This window comes from Corapipo altera, unplaced genomic scaffold, assembly GCF_003945725.1.
Source record: "Corapipo altera isolate COAL_440 unplaced genomic scaffold, ASM394572v1 343, whole genome shotgun sequence".
Taxonomy (NCBI): domain Eukaryota; kingdom Metazoa; phylum Chordata; class Aves; order Passeriformes; family Pipridae; genus Corapipo; species Corapipo altera.
The window spans coordinates 2,808,883-2,828,992 of NW_020884913.1; the positions used below are offsets into that span (position 1 = coordinate 2,808,883).

Consider the following 20,110-nt stretch of genomic DNA (forward strand, 5'->3'; position numbering starts at 1 on the left):
GTGACATAAACCTGGGAGTGTGTGACATAAACCTGGGAGTGTGTGACATAAACCTGGGACTGTGAGCAATGCCAGAGTCCTGCCTGCTCCAGGGAAGGGTCACCTGGCACAGCTTAGGGAAGCAGGACACAAAACCTGTCCCTGTGCAGGTGCTTCTCTGCAAACAGATCCCCAAAGCAACCTGTGGTCGTGTGAGTGATGCAGTGAAACACCATCACCAGCAGCAGAAAGCCCAAATACAAATCAACATTAGCTAAAATCAAGTGTTCTTTCCTTTTCCAAGCCCAGTTTTTCCCCTGTCCTCAGCAACAGAAATTCCCACTTCTCATGTCACCAAACCAGCCCCGTGCCTAAGCCCAGCAGTCTCCTCTTTCACACTGAAACCTGTGTCCAGTGGATTCCTTGGAGGGACTCAACACACAGAGTACAGATTTTGCCACGTTCAGAAGCTTCTTCTAAAAACTTTTTCCTACTCTTCCCTTGAGTAGAGTCTGTTCTGTCCTGTGATTTTTATCCAGAGATCTGGGGCACATTTTGTGCTTCAGGGCAATTACACCCCAAGGCAGTTATTCCATGGCAGAGAAGAGACATCAGCATATCTTCCATCAGATCCATGGAAAAAGAAAAAGATCAGCTTGATCTTTCATAGAAGAACATTGACTGATAGGAAAGGCTTTCTATTTAAGAACAAAGGGTCCTTATGCAGTTTCAAACTCTAAACTACTGCTGAAAGGCTTGTTGCTGTAATTTTTTCAATGACAGAATTAAAGAAAATTGCAATTATCTGCCAGGAATGTGTGAAGATAATGATCTGAGAAACTGCTCTGAGGGGGTAGAGTGTTTTGTACAGGGATGAACTTTTCCTGTGGCACTCACTCATCACCATGGCATCAGAAACATCACATAGCTAAGTCTGTTGGAATTTTGGGAGGGCTAGAAGAGAGTTAGGATCCCATGCCTTGTATTCTTTTCCCAAGTCTGCTGCATATGAATGTAGGAGGATTCATTTTACTGTGCACCTTTTGCATTTTGCATGAGATGGACCTTTCTCTGTCCATGTGGTCAGTGGATTGGCAGCTCTTTGGGAACACTGGTGTTTGTACAGTGTGGACCAACTGGGAGCTCAGCCTTGGCTTCCAGGCATTACCTCAGTCCCTGCAGGAGGGACATTCCTCAGTGATGACATATCACAGGCACATCTAAGTGACTTTTCCAACCCCAGCTAGGCAGTCTAGCAAGAACACATCCTTGGAGTCCTTAAGTACCAGTCCAGCATCCTTGCAGACTTGTCCTACCACCTGCACAGCTCCTTTAGTGGGACACTGGGCTTGGACCTGGTGAGTTTTGGGAAGGGTACAGCAAGATGGTGCCAACACTGCTGGGGAAAAGAGTGACATCTCTGAAATTCCTCATGTTGCCTTCTCCCTTCAGAGAGCTGCAAAAGGTTGCGCCCCACAGCTCAACACTCCACAACAGCTCCAGATTTTTACACACAATATAGAATTGATTTTTAAAAATTTATTTCTGAGCTGATTCTGTCACTTCCTCCTCCTCCTCCTCCCTCTCTCTGGGGAACCTGGCCTGTGGGGAATCTCCAGTTTGTCAGTACTCACCCTGCATGCATGAATATGTAGGTTAGGTACCTCCAAGCCTGAGCACGGAGCTGGGGATGGTACAGCAGTGCATTCTTCAGGTACAAGGGGTGGCTGACTTGCAGCACAAATCTGTCTAATACCACTCCATTGTAAAGAAAAAAGGCAACCTAGAAGAGCAGAGAGATTCCTTGGTGAGCAAATGCCTTTTCTCACTGAAAAGCACTTTGTAGCTCAAAATCATTGAGAAATAAGTTGCATATACAATAATTTTTCTCTCATTTGACAGCATCACACAGCACGAAAGTTCCCTGTTTTGAGGAACCTGCAACACATTGAGGTAACTCTATATATGGCCTTCTGTAACACACCAGCCACTGAGTCAGGAACTCAGCACCCTACTGATCAGGCCCATGTTATATCCTCCTCTCTCCAGCACATTACTCAGCAGCTGTCCTGAGATCTCATCTGGGCAACAGAAGAGCAGGTCAGAATATTTAACCCAGTTTCTCTCCCCTCCTCTTTCTCTCTGTTCACGGAACAGAGGCAGCCATACAAAAATTTGTCTTCCAATTCCATTATTAAAATACCAGTTTCCTTAGAACTGTCCAATTTTCACTCCTCAGAAAGTTTTGCTGTAGTTTCCCAAGTTCTGCAGTGTCATACAAAAATTGTTTCAATGACAGGGCTATAGTTTCCCAAGTTCTGTCATACACAAATTGTTTCAATGACAGGATCATAGTTCTACTTACACACACCCCGACAGGGAACCGAAGTGGCCACAAGCTTCATGTTTGTCCTCGCCTGGATCTAAACGAGTCCCACTCTGACCCTTGTTTGTGCCCCAGCAGAGCCTTTGGCAGCATGGGGAGGGCTCCCAGAGCTTTTTGGGGTACTTACCTCCACAATAGTGATGGTGATCATGAACCAGGGCGGGGGGCAGCAGGTGTAGCTGTCGTAGTACCACTTGCGGTCGATCTCCCGCGGCAGAGTCTCGTAGGCCACGTGCCGGATCAGCCTCTGCGAGAGGCTCAGCCCCGTCTCCTCCAGCAGGGCCTTGCTGCACAGCCTCCTGTTCCCCTGCAGGATGGCCTGGCGGAAACTGTTCGACCTCTTGTTGCTCATCTGGGTCAAAAAGAAAAGGAAGAAGCCATGAGGGCAAAGCAAGGCCTGGCACAACCACCCCGAGAAAACAGCGCCGGTTTGGCAGCAGAGAGACCCCACCAGGCTGAGCTGTAGGAACGGAGCCTCAGGATGACCCAGGGAAAACCAGTACCAAGGGCTGCCATGATGATGCCAATAAATGAGGTGAGGGCACAACAGAGGCTGTTGATGCACCCGGCTGAGCTCCCTGGCCCGTTCTCCAGCCTTCACCATCAGTTATCACGATCCACATCCCTGTGTCCTCCATCCCTGCTCAATCTCACTTCCCTGCACTTGTCATCTCTTGGGGCAGAAAGTTTCTCTAGTGTAGCAGCAGGTACATTCACAGCACCTCTAACCCTTGTGGCAGGAGTTGGCTCTGGGCAAAGAAAATCATCTCTTTGTGTAGAACAAAACTGCACAAGCAACAGCAACAAAACAACAAATTAATCCTGTGTACAGGCTGTCTTAGCTCCTGTAAGCCTGGAAGTCTTAACAAGGCTTCTTTTAAAAGTCATCCTCAGAGGGGGCAGGTTCTGAGATGGAGTAGGCTCACAGCTAATTTGTATATACATTATCATCTTACATGCATAGATTTAGCTGTCTATCTTTTTGAGCACACACTTTCCCAATTTGGATGCATAATTAAAGCAATTGCATTTGCAAATTAGGCAGATGGAATTTTATGCCGAGCCTGCTGGGGGCGGGGGAACAAACCAGGTCTGAAAGAGCTTGCTCCAAGATTTGGATAATTGCTAATTAGCCCTGATGTCAAACAAACCTCCTGCATTAGAGTCACTGTCTGTACTGGCTGAATCTTTGGCAGGAAGCTCCAAAGCCTCACTGTGCACACAGACCTCTGCAGAGGGACCTTTTACAGTAAACAGGCAGCAAAGCAAACATGACAGCCTGGTCCTTCTTCTGGGAGAACTGCTAAATGCTCTCAGCAGCATCTCCAGTTTCCCAGAACTGAAGAAGAGATGACACTCACACCATTGCCTCCCAGTTGTCTTGGATCACACTGGTTCCAGCTGATATCCCAAAGCCAGCAAAGCCCACTGCCCAGTCAGATGGGGAATAGCTCCAAGCTGGACCAAGCTGCTTAAACCACAGTAATCACTGCAGGGAACCACCTCCTGTTAATCAGTGCAGGAAGGCCAGGGGCCATCTGAGGTGATGGCACTGCACCCACTCTCCCAAGCAGCTTCCCATCCCTCCTCAGCTTCAGTTTGCAGCCTGTCCCTCCCACAGGAACACTGACAGGGAACTGATGTTCTTAATTTTTTAAAAACTTGGGAAAAATTTGTTGTTGTTGCTGTTCTCTTTGAGTTCTTTCAGTGAGAAGATGGTTTACCCTAATGACTCTCTCCTTTTCTCTCTCTTTCCTTCGCTCATTCAGAAAACAGTTATAAAACAACATTTCTGGTTAAAGAAGCAGAAGAGGCAAAGAAGGAAAATAAAAAAGGTCCACAAAGATCTTTCTTCCAGTCTTCTCAAGTCTATCACCCAAAAGCTTTTATTTAAAACTGGGGAAGATGAGGGGCAATTGAAGATGGTGATCTTCTGTTGCATTAAGAAAGCCCACTTATATTGAAAGACAATGTTGTCACAGAGAAACACCCACCAAGTGTAATGCTTTCCTTAGGATGTGTGAGATGCTTTCTGGTAGGTAACAGATGTTTCAAAGGTACCTTTAGCCACCTGGTGAGCTCACTGTGTCTGCAGAAGAAAGCTTCACTCCAGGTCAGTTCCGAGCAGCCTGTGGGAGCCGTTCTGTGCGTGCTCCCTCACACCGTTCATTCTGTTCTCTCTGCTTTGCTCCTCTTGTGGGCAAGAATAAATCCAGACTGAAACTATAAACTGGCCTGAAGATACCAGACAGTTGACTGAAGCTGCTGATGTGCTTATTCTAATTACAGTGACATGTGTGATTTCCTGCCTTCCACCGAACAGTCAGTGCTTTTCCCTGCTGCAGCATTCAGTGGAAAATATAATTGTTTTCAAAGGAAAATCACTGTTGCAGTTCAGCATCCAGAAGTGCTGACCACCCTCAGCAGATCATCCCTGCAGAGACTGCCAAGAGAGATGGGCAGGGAACTGCAAAGGCTGCTGATGTTCATGTCTGTGCTGGGCTCTTAACAACCATTTCCATGTGTCTGTTGAGCAGAGGATCCAACACAGGCACTGCTGAATCCTCTGTTATTGCTGAGCAGGACACAAAGGGACTGGCTCAGTTCAGTCACCTGGACTCAGCACTGCCCTGTCACCCCAGTGACCTCTCTGCAGTCCTGCTGACGAGCCCAGACAACAGCCAGGGCACTGCAAATTCATCAGCATGGTGTTTCTGAAGGTGTTCCTCAACATACTAAAAACAAATCAGGAGGGAAAGGTCTTCTTAACTTTAAGAGCAAAATATTGCAGGATCACTGTGGAAATCACACCTTAGGTGAACAAAGCCTCTGGCTCCCCTGGGGAGGTGGGAACCTGGACCTCCCAACACTCAGTGACTTGCCCTAGGCCGTAAACTGGAGTTAGAATCCAAGTTGCACAACTTATCTGATCACTAGGCTGCACAGCTTTCAAGCCCTTCTGTTCAGCAGAAAGCTCTGCCTTCCTCCTTCCAGAGGAAAATAAACCACAGGACCTTCCACACCTCACAGAGAAGCTGACATGAGAGCTGACTGCCAGGGCCAGGGCTCAAGGAAACAGCACAGTCCTGGCCCTACTCACAGAACCCCACAGGCCTTTGGACCAAGTGAGGAGGAGATGGGCATGAGGAGAGGCAAGAGGATTAAGTCACTACTGCTGCTCTCACCAGCTCTTAATCAGAAGCCTGTTTTGTTCCTCAGACTGACTTTGGAAGACTCAAGTCTTCCTAAACGGAGTCTCGCATATGGTCACAATTTGCTGACTTGATTTTGGAATTACATAATATTGGTATTTATGAGCCAAGTACTTAATCACCAGCTGAAAGAACACTGGGCCCATTGTTGGCCTGCACATTACTGCAGCTCCAGAAGCCCATGGCAGCCCATCCCACTTCTCTTCATGCAACTGGTCTGTGACTTCTGTAATGAGTGTGATAATAAAGCTGCAAGCAGATGGGCACAGCAATCTGTGTGTGGAGAGCGAAGGTAGAAGTGGGGAAACAACACATTCCCTCAGCCCTTCAGGCCTGCAAAATGTTATTATGCAGAGAGACAGAAACTTCCCTTGCAGAATAGCCAAGCTGACCTGACTGGTGCCCAGGAGCTGCCACCTCTGCCCTTTGGCATTACCATATCCAAACAAAGCCAGGCTTAGTGCTCCAGCTCCACTCAAAGGCTGGGTTTGGTACCTCTGTCCAAAAGGAAAGTATTTTCCTACATAGACACGAATCTGTCTTCAACACTGAAAACATCAAAACTTAGGATGAGTCCTCGCTGTCTAATGTGGGACAGTGGCAAACTTTGGGAAGGTGCAAAGTCTGGAACCGGGCTGGGCTGATCTGCAGCCTGCAATGGGAGCTGTCCATTCCCTCTGGCAGCCCAGCTCCTCTGTGCTCCTTGGCCACCTGTACTGCTGTGGCTCCCTCAGATAATCACACAGCATTTCCCCCATCTCCAGTTTCACAGCTCGTGTGGGGCACAGAACCCTTTTATGGCTTTCTTCAGCCTCACTCAGGAGGTTTTGAAAAACCTGGATTTCTGCCCATTACGTATTGCACCTCTGAGGCTGGTCTGGAGCTATTTTTAAACACACCCAGCTCTGTGACAGGCCTTGCATTCAGCTCTGATCCTCCAAGACACAGAACACTAAATCAGAAGTTAGCACAAGCTTTTTAAAAGCCTCTGCCAGCTCCAGTTTTATAACCCACTTTACTTACAAATGCAACCTCTCCAATCAATTTTGCTTTCAAGATTCACATTTATTTCCTTCCCTCACTCTGCACTTCTACAAAATGCTAATGTGGGTAGAGCTGGCTTTTCCCAAAGCTCATAGCTCAGCATCAAGTTCATCTGTCACAGATGTTCACATCCTCTGAGTCAACCTGGTGGCACTTTCCCAAACAGTATCAACTGGGAAAAAAAGCAAATACCAACATCCTGATTTGGTCTGACCAAGCAGTGGTTACTCAAAAAAAAAAAAGAGGCAGAAGAGACCAAATAAATTATCCTGGTCATTGCAGGGGTCTTCCCTGCTCAAGGTTTTGCCTATTAAATGTGCCAGGCTTAGACCTCCCAGCACTCCCAACAGAAAAGGCAAACCACTTTCAGATTCCAAAGTTAGTTGCTTGCAGGACAAGACCAACATTGTGCTTCAAATAATGTTGTGTCAGAACATGGCAAGTTTGAAACTCCAAACCCCCAATGCCTGTTCCACTTACCATGGGTGCTGGGAAAGATTCCACAACTGAAATTAATCCAGATGAATTTTCTGAAGCAATTTTTTAAAAAAAAACCATATCTTTATAACATTTCCCACTCATGTGTGTATTTTAGACATGCACACAATTAAAACTACCATTTAAGCTGACATTGCACTTCTCTGGTTTTGAATGTATGTGACTGAAAACAGGTGAGGAATCATGGCTTGGGATGGAAATTTCTATGCTAAGTTTCACTTTAATTGGCAGAATGATTGTTTGCCAGACTAGTTTACTTGGAAGAAAGTCCTCTCTTCTGCTGCTGCTTTTAGCCAGTATCTAATGGACTTAAGTTTAACTGTCCTTGAATGGAGAGCATCTTAAAATATCTTTCTGTGCTGCATCACAGAGTCTTACAAGTCCATGGAAGTGTTAAAACTACAGTGGGAATTCATTATTTTGCTGTTTTTTTCCTTTAGGATCAGACATGATAAATTCCTATAGACTGATGAAGCTGTAAAGGGCCAGTCAAAGCCTCCAGCTCGTTTCCCACTTACAACATTCCAGGATCCACTTTGGACTCATCGCTTTTGTTTGTGGACTGCAACACAATCCCAAAGTATTTTATCCCCTCAGTCAGTCCTGCTCTTCTCTTCAAACACCTTCACAGATCCCCAGGATGAGAGAGTTGGCATTTAAACCTTCACCTTTGTATTTCTACTGCATCCACGAGCACAGACCGTGAGACTCTGGGAAGCCATTTCATCTCCCTCACCCCCAGATTTTATCTTGTTTTTAAGACTCCAGCGATATTTTGACTCAGTAATGCCCCTTTGAATGTCCTGCTCAGCAGCCTATAGCACAAGACACCCTTCCACTAACACCTAATCATTTCCAGCTTCTTCCATGAAGTAGAGAAACTCCTGCAAAGATCCTCCTCTCACCTTCTCTGGTGGCCAACAGACCTGCTCATCTGTAACTCATGAGGAGGAAGAGCAGAGGCTGCAGGTTCCTTGCTGCCCTCTCCAGTTTTATTTCTTCACTTGAAGAGGCAGGATTTGCAGCCTGGCAGCACACTGAGCAAGTCAGAGGGAATCACAAAAACTGAGGGAAATCTTTCTCTGAAGGGTAGAGTGTGCTGCCACCAGAACAGTTTGGATTAGGGTGACCTGAGTATTGTTACACAGTGCTACAAAAATGAGTGCTGATCACTGAAAATGAGGTAGAATCAGCCTGTCCCTCGGAGCCAGCAAGGCCAGGGAAAGCAAACTGGGTGGTAATCCTTGATCTGGAAAACAAAGGCTGTACATTTAATTAGCTAATACATTTTGTGCATTACTGAGGTGCCACATCAGCTTCAAGTTACTACAAAGCTACAGCTCCACATTTCTGTTGGAAGCAGCGGTGTTTTCTTTTTCCCAAGTCACATGAACTCTGTCTCAGAGCTTACTGCTGACTTCTTTAGCTCCATTCCAGTTCACAGGGTGTTCTGTGGAGTAGTCCAGGAGTGCCAACAGCAACTGCTGTTCAGCAAGGATCCAGCAAATAACATCTCAGCTGTAATTCCCTCCTGGCTTGTCTCCTCTCTAGAAGCAGCAAAGTTGGTTAAACACCTTGGTCTGTTGTCTCCTCCTGTGGCCTGTGCTGCTCACAGCCAGAATGTTCTCTGTGCATTTTTAGCATCTCTCCCCATGCAGAAAAGCCATCAGACAGCAGAGAGGCATGAGATGCCTCCACCTGGACAGGAAACACTTTGTTATTCTGCACTGTCTCAGACACAGGATAAGAAGCCCCATCTGAAGCTGCTTTGTGCTGTTCTTGCAAGTCCCAGTGCAGAAACAGAAATGGGTATGATTGCAGCATTGTGTTTTACAACTACATGAGACGAATTTCATACATACAGAGAAGCAGGAATTTCCAATGAGTTGCCTATCTGATTTTTTTCAGCCTTTTCTGTTTGCAGATCACACCAGGAGCCTTCAGCTTCCCTGAATTTATTCATTACTCAATTTATTTCCAGAGTGATTTCCAGGGTCTATTCTCATATTGCAAAACTTCCAATTTCAGAGATTTAAGGTGTTTGCCTGAGCTGAGAGCAAGCACATGTGTGGACGTCCTTATTAAGGTCAGGAGCCCTATAACAACATTTTTGGTGCATCTAGAAGTTCACAAAGCATTTTGACATCACAGGAGAACACAGCTTTGCTCAATAACAGTCCTTTAGCTGGGGATCACAGTGTTTGAGGGAGCAGGCAGAGTTCTTGGTGCTTGTGACGATGCTGCAGAAAAGGAAAACCACACACAAGAGCTGTGCTTGTAAAACCTCTGCATTTAGTAAAATCAGCAGCCTTTCCTCACAGCCAGCACCATCAATCTGGGGAGCAGGTCAATTCTTGCTAAGCTACTGATATAGACAAATTAACTTGAGCAAAAAGCAGAGGTGGCTGATGATCATCAAGCACAAACATGCACCTAAACACCACCATACAGAGTTTCCAGGACTGACAGCTGTGAAGTGAAGGAAATCCCTGATTTCACAGGGATTCTGGGCCAACTGTGCTGTTGCTTTCCATCAGGAAGTTCAAAAGGCAGAGAAAAGAGAAGGAGCCCTAAAAAAGTTTGGATGTTGGGAATCAATAGAAAGTAGAGGAGAAGTGAGGTGTCATTTGTAAGTAGTTTAATGTTCTGGCATTTGCATTGCTTATTGATTGGAAAGTGCAAAAAAAATGCAGACAAGGATGGAGGGGCTGATGACAGGAAAATCAATGGTTTCTTTACAGGAGTCATTCAATAGCAGTGAAGAAAATTTGCCATTTTGCAGAAATCCATCAGGTGGGTGTGAGCTGGCAGGATCCCCTATTCCCAAAGGAGCAGGATGTAGAAGCATTTCACTCCCACCTGCCTCTCATTAGCTCGTGCTGCTCCCGAGCCCAGCGGAGCCAGGAGAGAGGAAAAGGCCCAGTTCTGCTCCTGAGCCTGGTGCCACTGTGTTGGCTGGCCCTGGGCCACCATTTCTGCAAAATAAATGAGATGATACCTCGTCCTGCTACCCAAGTGCAGTGCAGCCCAAGTAGTGAATGCCTGCACGGGACTTTGAATATCCCAAACTGTAGAACAAGCAGCTATTGCTCTAAATGCACTGCTGAGTGCCGTGGACCACACTGTTTGTTATGCTGGAGCTGAGGAAAACCTCACACTACTGTGATCTCTTTAATAGCTGCTGCATTTCTTCTACTGTATCCCCAGGCAAGGGGCTACCAAGACAGCCTGGTTAGATACAGCAGGTCTGGGATTGCATCACTGTCACCTTGACAATGCCCATGGCCTGACAGAGGCTGTGACCTGGATCCTTCAATGCTGGGTCATGTAATCATACTCTTCTGACTGATGTGAAGTCAGGACATACAGAAGACACTTTCTTTCTAAACCCAAAGCACATGCATGAGTGACCACGACAAAGGAAGGCATCAAATCCTGACGTTGACTGCAGCAACACATAGAGAGGCAAATGACTACGCTCTGCATCCAGAACACATCCAGCTTTCCACTGAAACCTTAGGGACATGAGCTTCCATTGCTCAGTGACTTTGTCTCACCCAGGTTTGTCTCACTGCTGCACTAAAGCTGCTGGGACTCAGGTGTGCAAAGGCAAAGCCCCTGACTGGCCACTGCTCAAGACATCTTGCAAACAACATGTCTAGGCCATTCTGGACATCTGACAACACATGCCTACGTTTGTGTTGACTCAACAAACTGCCTTGACAAGAAAAAGAGCCATCCCTTCACTAATTGACTCATTAGTAGAGATAGAGAGGCATCCAGATCATGACTCATGCAGTCTGAGGCGTCTCACCTGGGATAAAATGAACGTGACCTAGAAATAATTCCTCCCTGCTGCTGTTGATGCCTAGAGCAGTGCAATGTGACTCCACCCAGCACGTCAACACAATGTTATCTATACATTTTTGTCTGGAAGTGCTGAAATCTCTAGATAAAACAGGAGACATCCAGACTGACAGACGTCTGCTTGCAAACAAATGGCTCCTTGTTGCACCTAACAAGTGATATTGAGAGCAAAAGCCTCTACACCAGCAGCAGACATAGCTTCATGATCTTCTTACAATAGCTCCCACAGTTCCTTCCCATGCAAATTTGTTTCCCTGGAAAAATCAGCAGCAACTCAGCTCTTGGTTTAACAGTTCAGTCACCACTGAATGTTTCAGCAAGTCCAAGCAGAATGTGGTGCAGGCATACAGCAAACACTGGTCTTGATAGAGGGAGGGAAAGAGAGAGAGAGAGTCTGTCCCTGCACAGCCCCTGTTTGCAGCAGGGCCAGGGGCTGACAGGCCCTGCCAGCCACACACTCACCAGGTTGACGAAGTCCTGGTAGCAGATCCTGCCCTCAGAGTTGCTGTCAGCCAGGGCCAGCAGCACCTCCAGCTTGTGGGGGTCCAGCTCCGAGCCGTGTCTCTGGAGGAGGGAGCGGAACTTCTCAGTGCTGATGTAGCCAGTGTTGTCAGGATCGAACTGGGACGGGAGGGGAAAGGGCCAGAGTTAACCATTCCATGTTACACACACCTCTTGTGCATCCATCACCCACTGCAGACCCCCAGGGCCTGCTCCAGGCTTTGGTGACACTGCCCTGCAGTCACCCAGGGGCTGCTGCAGAGAGGGGTGAGCACAGGCACTATCACCCACACCACCATCCCATCTCATCTCCACCCGAGCTTCAGCTACGTCCACTCCCTTCACCTGCCTTCCCTCTGCATCATCATTTCTCCTCTGTTTTTTTACATCCCTCTCTATCTGGACAATCAAGCAAACCAGAGATGCAGTCTGTGAGATAAAACATACTGAAAATGGTTTTACTCCTCTATTTCCTAACACAATTGCACCACATGAATATGCCATCCCTCCTCAAGCCCTTTCTGTGCTCAGTGTTTTTGACAGTCACCTTTCCAGATCACCTCTACAGATGCCATCACAATGGCAAGTGCTTTCACTGCTGAAGAGCTATTTTAAGATGTTTTGGAGGGAAAGTCTTTGGACAGAGAGCAAAGCAGGTGAATATTATGTCAAACTAAAAATGACAAGGCAGCCACACGCCACTTTGAGAACATAAATCAGAGTCATTAGAAGGAAAGTCCCAGGTGAGGTCTGGAGGGACTCCCACTCTGACCAAAAACATCACTGTTTTCCCTCAGACTAAGTGGTTAACCTCCTAAAAATGCCACTGACTGAAGGGAGACACCTTTACAAAGCTGTCCAAACTGAGAGCTGTTCCAGCAGCCTCAGGCCATGCTGAGCTCCCCAGGGCCCTCTGTGAGGGGCTGCCGGCTCGCAGGGCACAGCCATGGCAAAGCCAGTGCTGGCACCACACTGAGTACGGTTCTTTGGTGCTTGGAAAACTGCTGCAAGCTGCCAGGCCAGCCCTCACTAGCCCTGTGCAGTCTGATCTCCAGCAGCTCCCTGTTGCTGGGAGATTTGCCTTTGATTTCCCAAACTTGGCTGTGAGGACCCTGGTGCTCAGTGGCCTCCTTTTGTAGATAATGATATCAAGCTTGTTGGCTGGACTGAATGGCTGTCAGGGGGCAGGGTGGTCAGGAGGGAGTCTTTTCATGGAAACATTTGGGACATAATAGGGCCTTGGCAGAGCCAAAAAGGTCCCGACAATCCTGGCTCTTTCCTAACAGAGAACAGAAGCTGAGCAGGCGCCGGGCCCTCGGTCAGACGCTTACTTGGCACGGGAGGAGGTGGGCAGGAGGAGGTGGCAGAGGGTGCAGCCTGCCAGCAGCAGGGCTGGCACCGGGAGCAGAACAGCTCTAAAACAGACCAGCCTCAGCCATGGGCAGCTTGTTTAGAGGATGCAGTGCCCGTGTGTGAGGATCTGGCTCCATCTCCTCCTGGCCTGAGCACCTTTGTGCTGCTGCTCCCGGGCACTCTGCTGGGCTGAGGAGGAGCTGTCTGACCTGAGGAGGGGAGATCACAGCTCCTGCTGGAGTAGGGCTGTCTGCCTTTTGGCAAAGCAGTAGCCCCTCTGTGAGGAACCTGGGGATTACATAAAGCAAGATAAACCAAGTGACCTGTGCACAGTCAGAGCTGGGCACTCTCCCCTGCTCTCTGCCAAAGGTTGTCCTGCCCTTGTGAGGTGTCCTGGATGTACCTCCCTGACAGCTGGCACCCAGAGCCAAAGGTGGATTTCATCAGCTGTTTACTGTTAAACAAGGGCTTAATAATAATCCCTGGAGAAGTTTAGCTCCCCTACTCTGGCCTACTCTGATGCTTTGAGTTAACAGATCAAACTCTAAAACTAAGCCCAGAAATCAGGGCCTCTGCACTCAGGCTCAGCTCTGTTGCTTTTTGGCTCCTGCTGGGACTCCCAAACCAGCCTAAATTTGCAGTGCCCAATCCCAGAGACACATCCCCAGGAAATACAGGATTATTAGCATAATACCTGAGATGACCTTTCTCAAGGGGAATTTGCAGAAGCTGGGAGATGAGTCATTCAGTGAATGGATCTAAGACCTGCAATCCCATAAATACTGCTTCTTTGTTTCCTGAAAACATCTGACCTAACCAACATCTTACTTAACTGCACCACTTTAACTATATCTTAACATTTAAGGTGTCAGGTGTCTTGTCTAGGACAAAACCATATGCTCCTTGAAGGTTTAAATCCCCCTCTACTTTGAGGGCCAGGGTCAGTGACTGAAGTGTGGGACTGTCTCCATGCCCTGTGCTCACTGCTGGACTTTGCAGGAAAGACCAAACCACAGCCACAGGGAACGTGGTTGTTCCTTCAAAGGGCAGAGGAGATACTGAGCTGGAGCACACAGGTCCCCAGAGCATAAAAGAGCTGCTCAGATCACAAACCACTTTTCCTAGACTTTGTTCTGCTTTAAAGCCTTCCAAAAACAAAGATTTTGCAACCAAGAACAAGAATTACACAACTGCTTCAGAGCTTCAAACCAGCCCACAAGGCACACTAATGACTCCAGACTCACTAGTGCTACAGCAGACAGATCCTGTCACTCAGGATGTCACTGTCACTGGCTGCTGGCTTTCCAAAGGCACAGTGAAGCCTGTTTGCTGGCTACAGATGAGCCTCTGCTCCAAGGATGCTTCTTTCTCATACCAGCAGGCACCAGCATTCCTCCTCCAGCTCAGGTCTTGCTGCTTGTCCCACCCAAACCAAAGCAGTGGCAGAAGGCAGCTGGTGTTTTCAGTAGTGCAAACAGCCCAGGGAGCCTGATCTTCTCTTCCACGTTATTATGTATAATTATTTGTTGGCATTATGTTAATGATACTAATTATAAACAGGTTTGAAGTAAAACAGTGGATCTGAACAGCATCAAAGAGTAAGAGGGGAACAATAAACAACTGACATCCGAAATAAAAGGCCTCAGAGCAGGGCCAGAGCATGGCTTCCACAACCTGGAGCAGAACATTCTACTCTAAGACCCACCTGCAAAGGAGTTCTCTTATCTATGTTTAAACAATTTTTTAACCATATAACAATTCTTTTAGGACATAAAAATCTCATCTCTCACCACAGAGCTCAAAATCCACAACACTTTAAACTGCCTCAAACCCTGTTTCTGATATCACAGCTGGCCACAAAAATCAAGGGATTGAGCTGCTCTTGTGGATCCTGTGTCCACACACAGCAAATCAGCAATGTGCTGAGTTGGAAGGGACTCACAAGGATCGTTGGGTCCAGCTCCTGGCTCTGCACAGGACCATCCCCAACAGTCACACCACGTGCCTGAGAGTGCTGTGCAAATGCTTTTTGAACTCAGACAGGCCTGGTGCTGTGCCCACTGCCCTGGGGAGCCTGTTCAGTGCCCAACCACCCTCTGGGTGAAAAATGTTTTCCTGATAGCCAACCTAAACCTCCCCTGACTCAGCTTCATACCATTTTCTTTGAGAGTGAAGAGTGGAGGTACCTGCTCCTCCACTGCCCCTTGGGAGGATGCTGAAGAGTGCAATGAGGTCTCCTTCAGTCTCCTCTTCTCCAGGCTGAACACAGCAAGTGCCCTGAGCTGCTCCTCACAAGGCTTCCCCTCCAGACCCTTCACCATCCTCGTTGCTCCCTTTGGACACTCTCTAATGCCTTTTTTCTATTGTGGTGCCCAAAACTGCCCCCAGTGAGCAGTGGGCACTCAGGGTGAGGCTGCACCGGTGCAAAAACACCAGACAGCAGACTCAAAGCCCTCGGGTCCATCAGCTATAAAAGAGGCCACTGACCTTCACAAGCCGTTTCACGAGTCTGTCCATGAGGTCTCGTTAAGGGCCCGCTGTCCCGGGTCCAGCCCGGCACCTCTGTCTGCCCCGGGGACGGACAGACAGACAGACAGTGCCTGGGGCAGGAGCGGGGCTGTGCTGAGCGGGTCCGGCCCCACCGGGAGCGCTCCCCAGGAACAGCTCCCAGAGCACAGGCACACGGAGCTTTCCTCCAGCGCGGTCCCTCCTGCCTGTGCCCATCCACCGGGGCACACGAGTGCATCCCAACGCCGGGATGAGGAAGGCCCTTTGCCCCCCCTCGTCCCCCCAGACAATAGGACACTAACGGCAATTTCATGCAAGGTTTCCTCCGCATTTCAATGACAATCACCCTTAACTCCCCTGATCCTCAACCAGGCTCTTAAGCAAAAATGTAAATATGTTAATGACCGTAGCAGCCATCTGACCCAGGATCTTAATTCCCTCGCCCCAAACAAGCTGTTTTGCTCCTGTTTCTTCCTCATATTAGAGCAACACACCACAAACTAAAGGCTCTACAGCAAAACCATAAGATGAAAATAAGGGGAAGGGGGCATCACAAAAGCTGATGAAAATAGGAAATTTGGTTGAGAAAAGAAAATGAAATCTCAAATTGTTCCTCCTCTTTAATTAAAGATACATCAGACACGGCTGAGTGAGCAAGTAGGGTGGAGGCTGGTGCTGCAGACAGACAATGGGTATCTTGGGAAAACTCAGACATCAGAGCACAGCCAGCTGCTCCTCTCCCCATGGCAAACAGCCCCCGGGGGCATCCGAGCAGCTGGAGAGTCAACAGCTGAACTGGGCACAACAGGAGCATTCCTGGATGTGCACAGGGATCACACCAGCGCACGGATTTTCTCCCTGCAGCAGCAAGCAGCATCTCTGAATTCTTCCTGGGTCACTTGACTTCCACTTGCGTGCTTCCACCGGGCACACACCTTCCTTTTTTGCCTTATTTCCCAGAGAAGATCCCTGCTCAGCCAAGCCACCTTCTGCCTCTCCTGCTTGACTCCTGACACTGGGGAATTGCTGCTCCTGTGCCATTAGGAGGTGATGTTTGAAAAGGGACCAGCACTGATGGACCTCAGTACCCCCAAAAACATTTTTCCAGGGAATCTTACTCACTAATTCCCTGAGCAGCCTGAAGGATCCAGTCTGGGTTTTCCCCCATTGCGGGTCTCAGTCAGCCCGGGTTTTCCCAGGACTCAGAAGCAGAGACTGTTTGTTTAAAAAAAAACAAACCAAACCAAAACAAATTGTGGCAAGAGTATATGTAGCATTTGCTGCTTTGATGAAGATTAAAGGAATGACAAGGCAGAAGATGAAATTCTTATAATCCACATGAGAGGGCAAAAAGCAGGGGCTGTTTTAGCAGGAGCTGCATCACTGCCTGGTGGTGATGATCTTCCAGCAGCTCAATGATCCTGCTCTCTACCAACAGTGGGAGGTGCAGGTGGGAGCATAAAACCCTTACCCAGCAGAGAGGAAGGCCAGTCAAAGGTAAGTGCCTTTCAATCCACGCTGAAATGCAGCTCCTCACCTCGTCTGAGCTGCCTGAACACATGTGGTAGAACATTAGTGCCCCAGTGACGCAGACTCCACTCCCCTGTAAATAATGAATTTACTCACCACTGCCCAGACAATATAAAGTGATTAAGGGCTGCCCAGCAGTACTTTTAGGGCATGTTAGATTGCTCTGACCTGAGGTGAACCCCAGGGCTGGAAACATCACCCAGCTCTCCAAAGCCAGATTGCATTTAAGCATAGGGGATGTTCCCTGACCAAGCAGGGCTCCCAGGCAGACCTGCTCCCTGGAAAGCTGCAGTGGGAGAGCAGGGAGCTCCCCAGCTCAGCACTTGTTCCAGAGCAGATGGGCTGTCACCCAGATTTGGGCGAGTGTCTCATGCAGTACATGGCAAAGTGGAGATGGAGGGAGCTGGTATAAGATTCCCTTTTCCTTGAAGAGCAGAGTAGCCTGAAGCCAGGTTCATGGCTAGCTGGCCAATCTGTAAAGACACTTCTGCTCTGATTTATTTCTCCTACCATCTTAGGCATAAAGACAGGGAAGGGACCTACATTACTACCATCTGTTGTTACCTTCTGCAAAAGCACTTCATCTAAACAGACACTGAAAGCACAGATTCAACAAGAATGGGAGAATCAAAAGATTCAGGAGTGCACCAGTGCTCAGTTCTTTGGTAGACAGGAAAGAGGGCTTGGGATCAGATTTGATTCTTGGTATTGCCAAGGTGTAGCACCTTGACCTTCCCATCTCATGGGCACGAGCAGCACTCCTGTGTTTGTGTGAGCCAGCCCAGTGAGGGCTGTGCAGCACACAGAGCATGGCTGGGTGATGGCTGCAGTGGCAAAGGGCCACCAGGCCACCAGCACAGGAGACTGTGACCACAGCTGGCCTCCTGATGAGGTTTCAGACATAGAAACCTATCATAATTTTCAGAGCCAGTGACAGCTTGACTCCTTGAGTCTGCAGAGGTTCAGACCCCTTGTCCATAACCACCACAGGCCAAGAAAATCCTGCATTCAGAGACCCTGGGAATTTCTGACCCACGGCTTGCTGGGGAAGCCTATGACGCTCAGCCAGGTATCCAAACTCATGGTTCTGTCTCCATGCTCATTTTTAATGCATCTCTCTTCCCTATCCTTCCTCTGCCTGTAGGTTTCCTGCTGCAAGTCCTGCTAAGACACTAAGAGAGGGCAGAGCACTCACAGGACCTGCTGAATGAGCCGTCAGTCCTCAGCCACCTCGATGTCCACCAGTCTGGGTGATTCCAGTGCCTCTCTCCAGACCAGCCCTCCTGGCAGAACACTCCCAGAAATCAGCCTCCAGTCTCAACTGGGGAATGACACGCAGTGTTCAAGCCACCCAGAACTAAATTATTCAAAATATGTCACTGTGCTGGCTTTGAAACCAAGCCACCCCGCAGAAAGAAGGGAGGGTAAATAGGAGCTCCATTATCAGCAGCATTGCCACGGAAGGAGATGCAGCACCCAAAGTGAGGGAGATAATGACGTGATTAACGAGGCAGCACGGCTGGCAGGAGATGCCCTCCATTATGCCACAAGGCTTAATGCAAGGAGACATGTTTATAGACTGAGCCTTCTCCAGCTCTGCTTCTTCCTACTTTATTATTTATGTTGGTGCATTAAGACTAATGGAATAAAGCTGAGGCACTCTAAAAAGTGGTAGGGGTTTTTTTAGGCGCAAATACAATTTTTAATCTTGACCCAGCACCTTGCACACTTCACTGTTTGTCGTCCTGAGCTGCAGCAACAGGCTGGGCAGGCCATGGGCCAGACTGGAGAGTCACTGCCTGACATCTCCAGCCCAGCTCTGGTGCTGCCTATCCCTCATTTCTGAGGCTGGGGACAGGAGACCACCTAGAGATCATCATGACCAAACTCACATGGGCAGTTAGAAAGTTTTCTTAAGTCCTGAGATGAGAGGTTTGATGCTTTCCAGAACTGCTCAGTGCTGGCCCCAACACTGTTAATATGCAAATGCCCAATCTCTTCTCTCCCTTTTGAATTCCTCTAGTTTTCAGAGCTCCACAATCTCCTGAGGCAATGAGTTTTGCAGCCTAAACACTTTTCATCTGGATGGTGTAAGGCATTAAATATCCATAGTACCAGGACACATGATACTCTTATTTACATCCTCAGAATTATGGTTTATGTGGTTTTAGACATGTCTTATTGGAGAATCTCAAAATCTTGTATTAATATTAACTACATTTCAGGGCTTCTACATTATGAGGAGACATAATGTGTAAGTCCATTAAGAACTGAGATGCAATACAATCTAGGTGGGATGCTGGGTTTATCTGGACCACAGAACTCAACAGAAGACACAAACATGCACAGTCTCAGAGCCAGGAGACAGACAGGCTCTAATCCCTATTGCTACAAGGAAAATATTAATAAAAACAAAGCAAACCAAAATCCAACACACAACAGGGAGCAGAGCTGTTCAGCTGGGGTTGTATTTCAGGCCAAGTTCCTGCACTCAGATCCCTGCTTGCTCCCAGGTCAACTAGTTGAACACAAAGTTTCTGACCCATTCTCTGCTGTGGACAGTGTCTCCTGTCACAGCAGCATCTCTGCTGGTACAGATGAGGCAGACAAGTTCTTCTCATTCAAAACAGGGGTTGGGTCTCATATTACCTGGAAAGAGTTGCATAGGTGATACCAGCATGAAAGAGTCAGGGGAGTTGAAATGTTTCTGCTCTGTATGTGGACAAAAGCCCAAGGAATTATCTCCATCATAGGATGATGATGCACTTTCTGTCCCAGCAGTAACTCTGGAGAATGTTACACAGCAGCTGCTAAACTTAGATAGCCTTGAATCAGCAGGTCAAGGTAACTTTCATCCAAAAGATTTTGAAAAGTCATTACAAAAACTGATTTTCTGCAAGTCTGGGAACGCTGGAAGAACATCAAGATCTGCTTTTTACCTTTCTTCCAGTTTTGAATCAGCAATGCAGCCCTTCCAATCACAGCTCCAAAGGTCCTGTCCAAACACAGTGACACCCACCTGCTCCCAGAGCTGCCGGGCAGGAGTGTAATGGGACACGGCAGGGCTGTTGGTCTGACAGCAACCCACAGCAAAGGAAGAGATGACTGATGGTGAGTAACACATACCTGAAGGAGGATTGGTCTAATATCAGTCAGGGCAGGCAACAAAAATCAGGTTATGTCCAGCTGATATTACGTGAATGAGAACACAGCCTTGGCCAGGTCATAAGAC

The 20,110-nt window shown here is 48.0% G+C and overlaps 1 protein-coding gene across 5 annotated transcripts in view; it reads right to left on the reverse strand.

Annotated features, from left to right (window-relative positions):
* RHBDL3 (rhomboid like 3) overlaps positions 1–20,110 on the reverse strand; it is a 64,177-nt gene that overhangs the window by 14,047 nt on the left and 30,020 nt on the right. For all 5 annotated transcript variants that reach the window (XM_027654394.1, XM_027654391.1, XM_027654390.1 and 2 more), the window contains 3 exons: positions 11,449–11,607; positions 2,493–2,717; positions 1,614–1,762 (listed from right to left, as the gene is read on the reverse strand). In XM_027654394.1, coding sequence (XP_027510195.1) covers positions 1,614–1,762; positions 2,493–2,717 — 374 coding nt within the window. In that variant the 5' untranslated portion in view covers positions 11,449–11,607. The remainder of the gene's footprint in view (positions 1–1,613; positions 1,763–2,492; positions 2,718–11,448; positions 11,608–20,110) is intronic.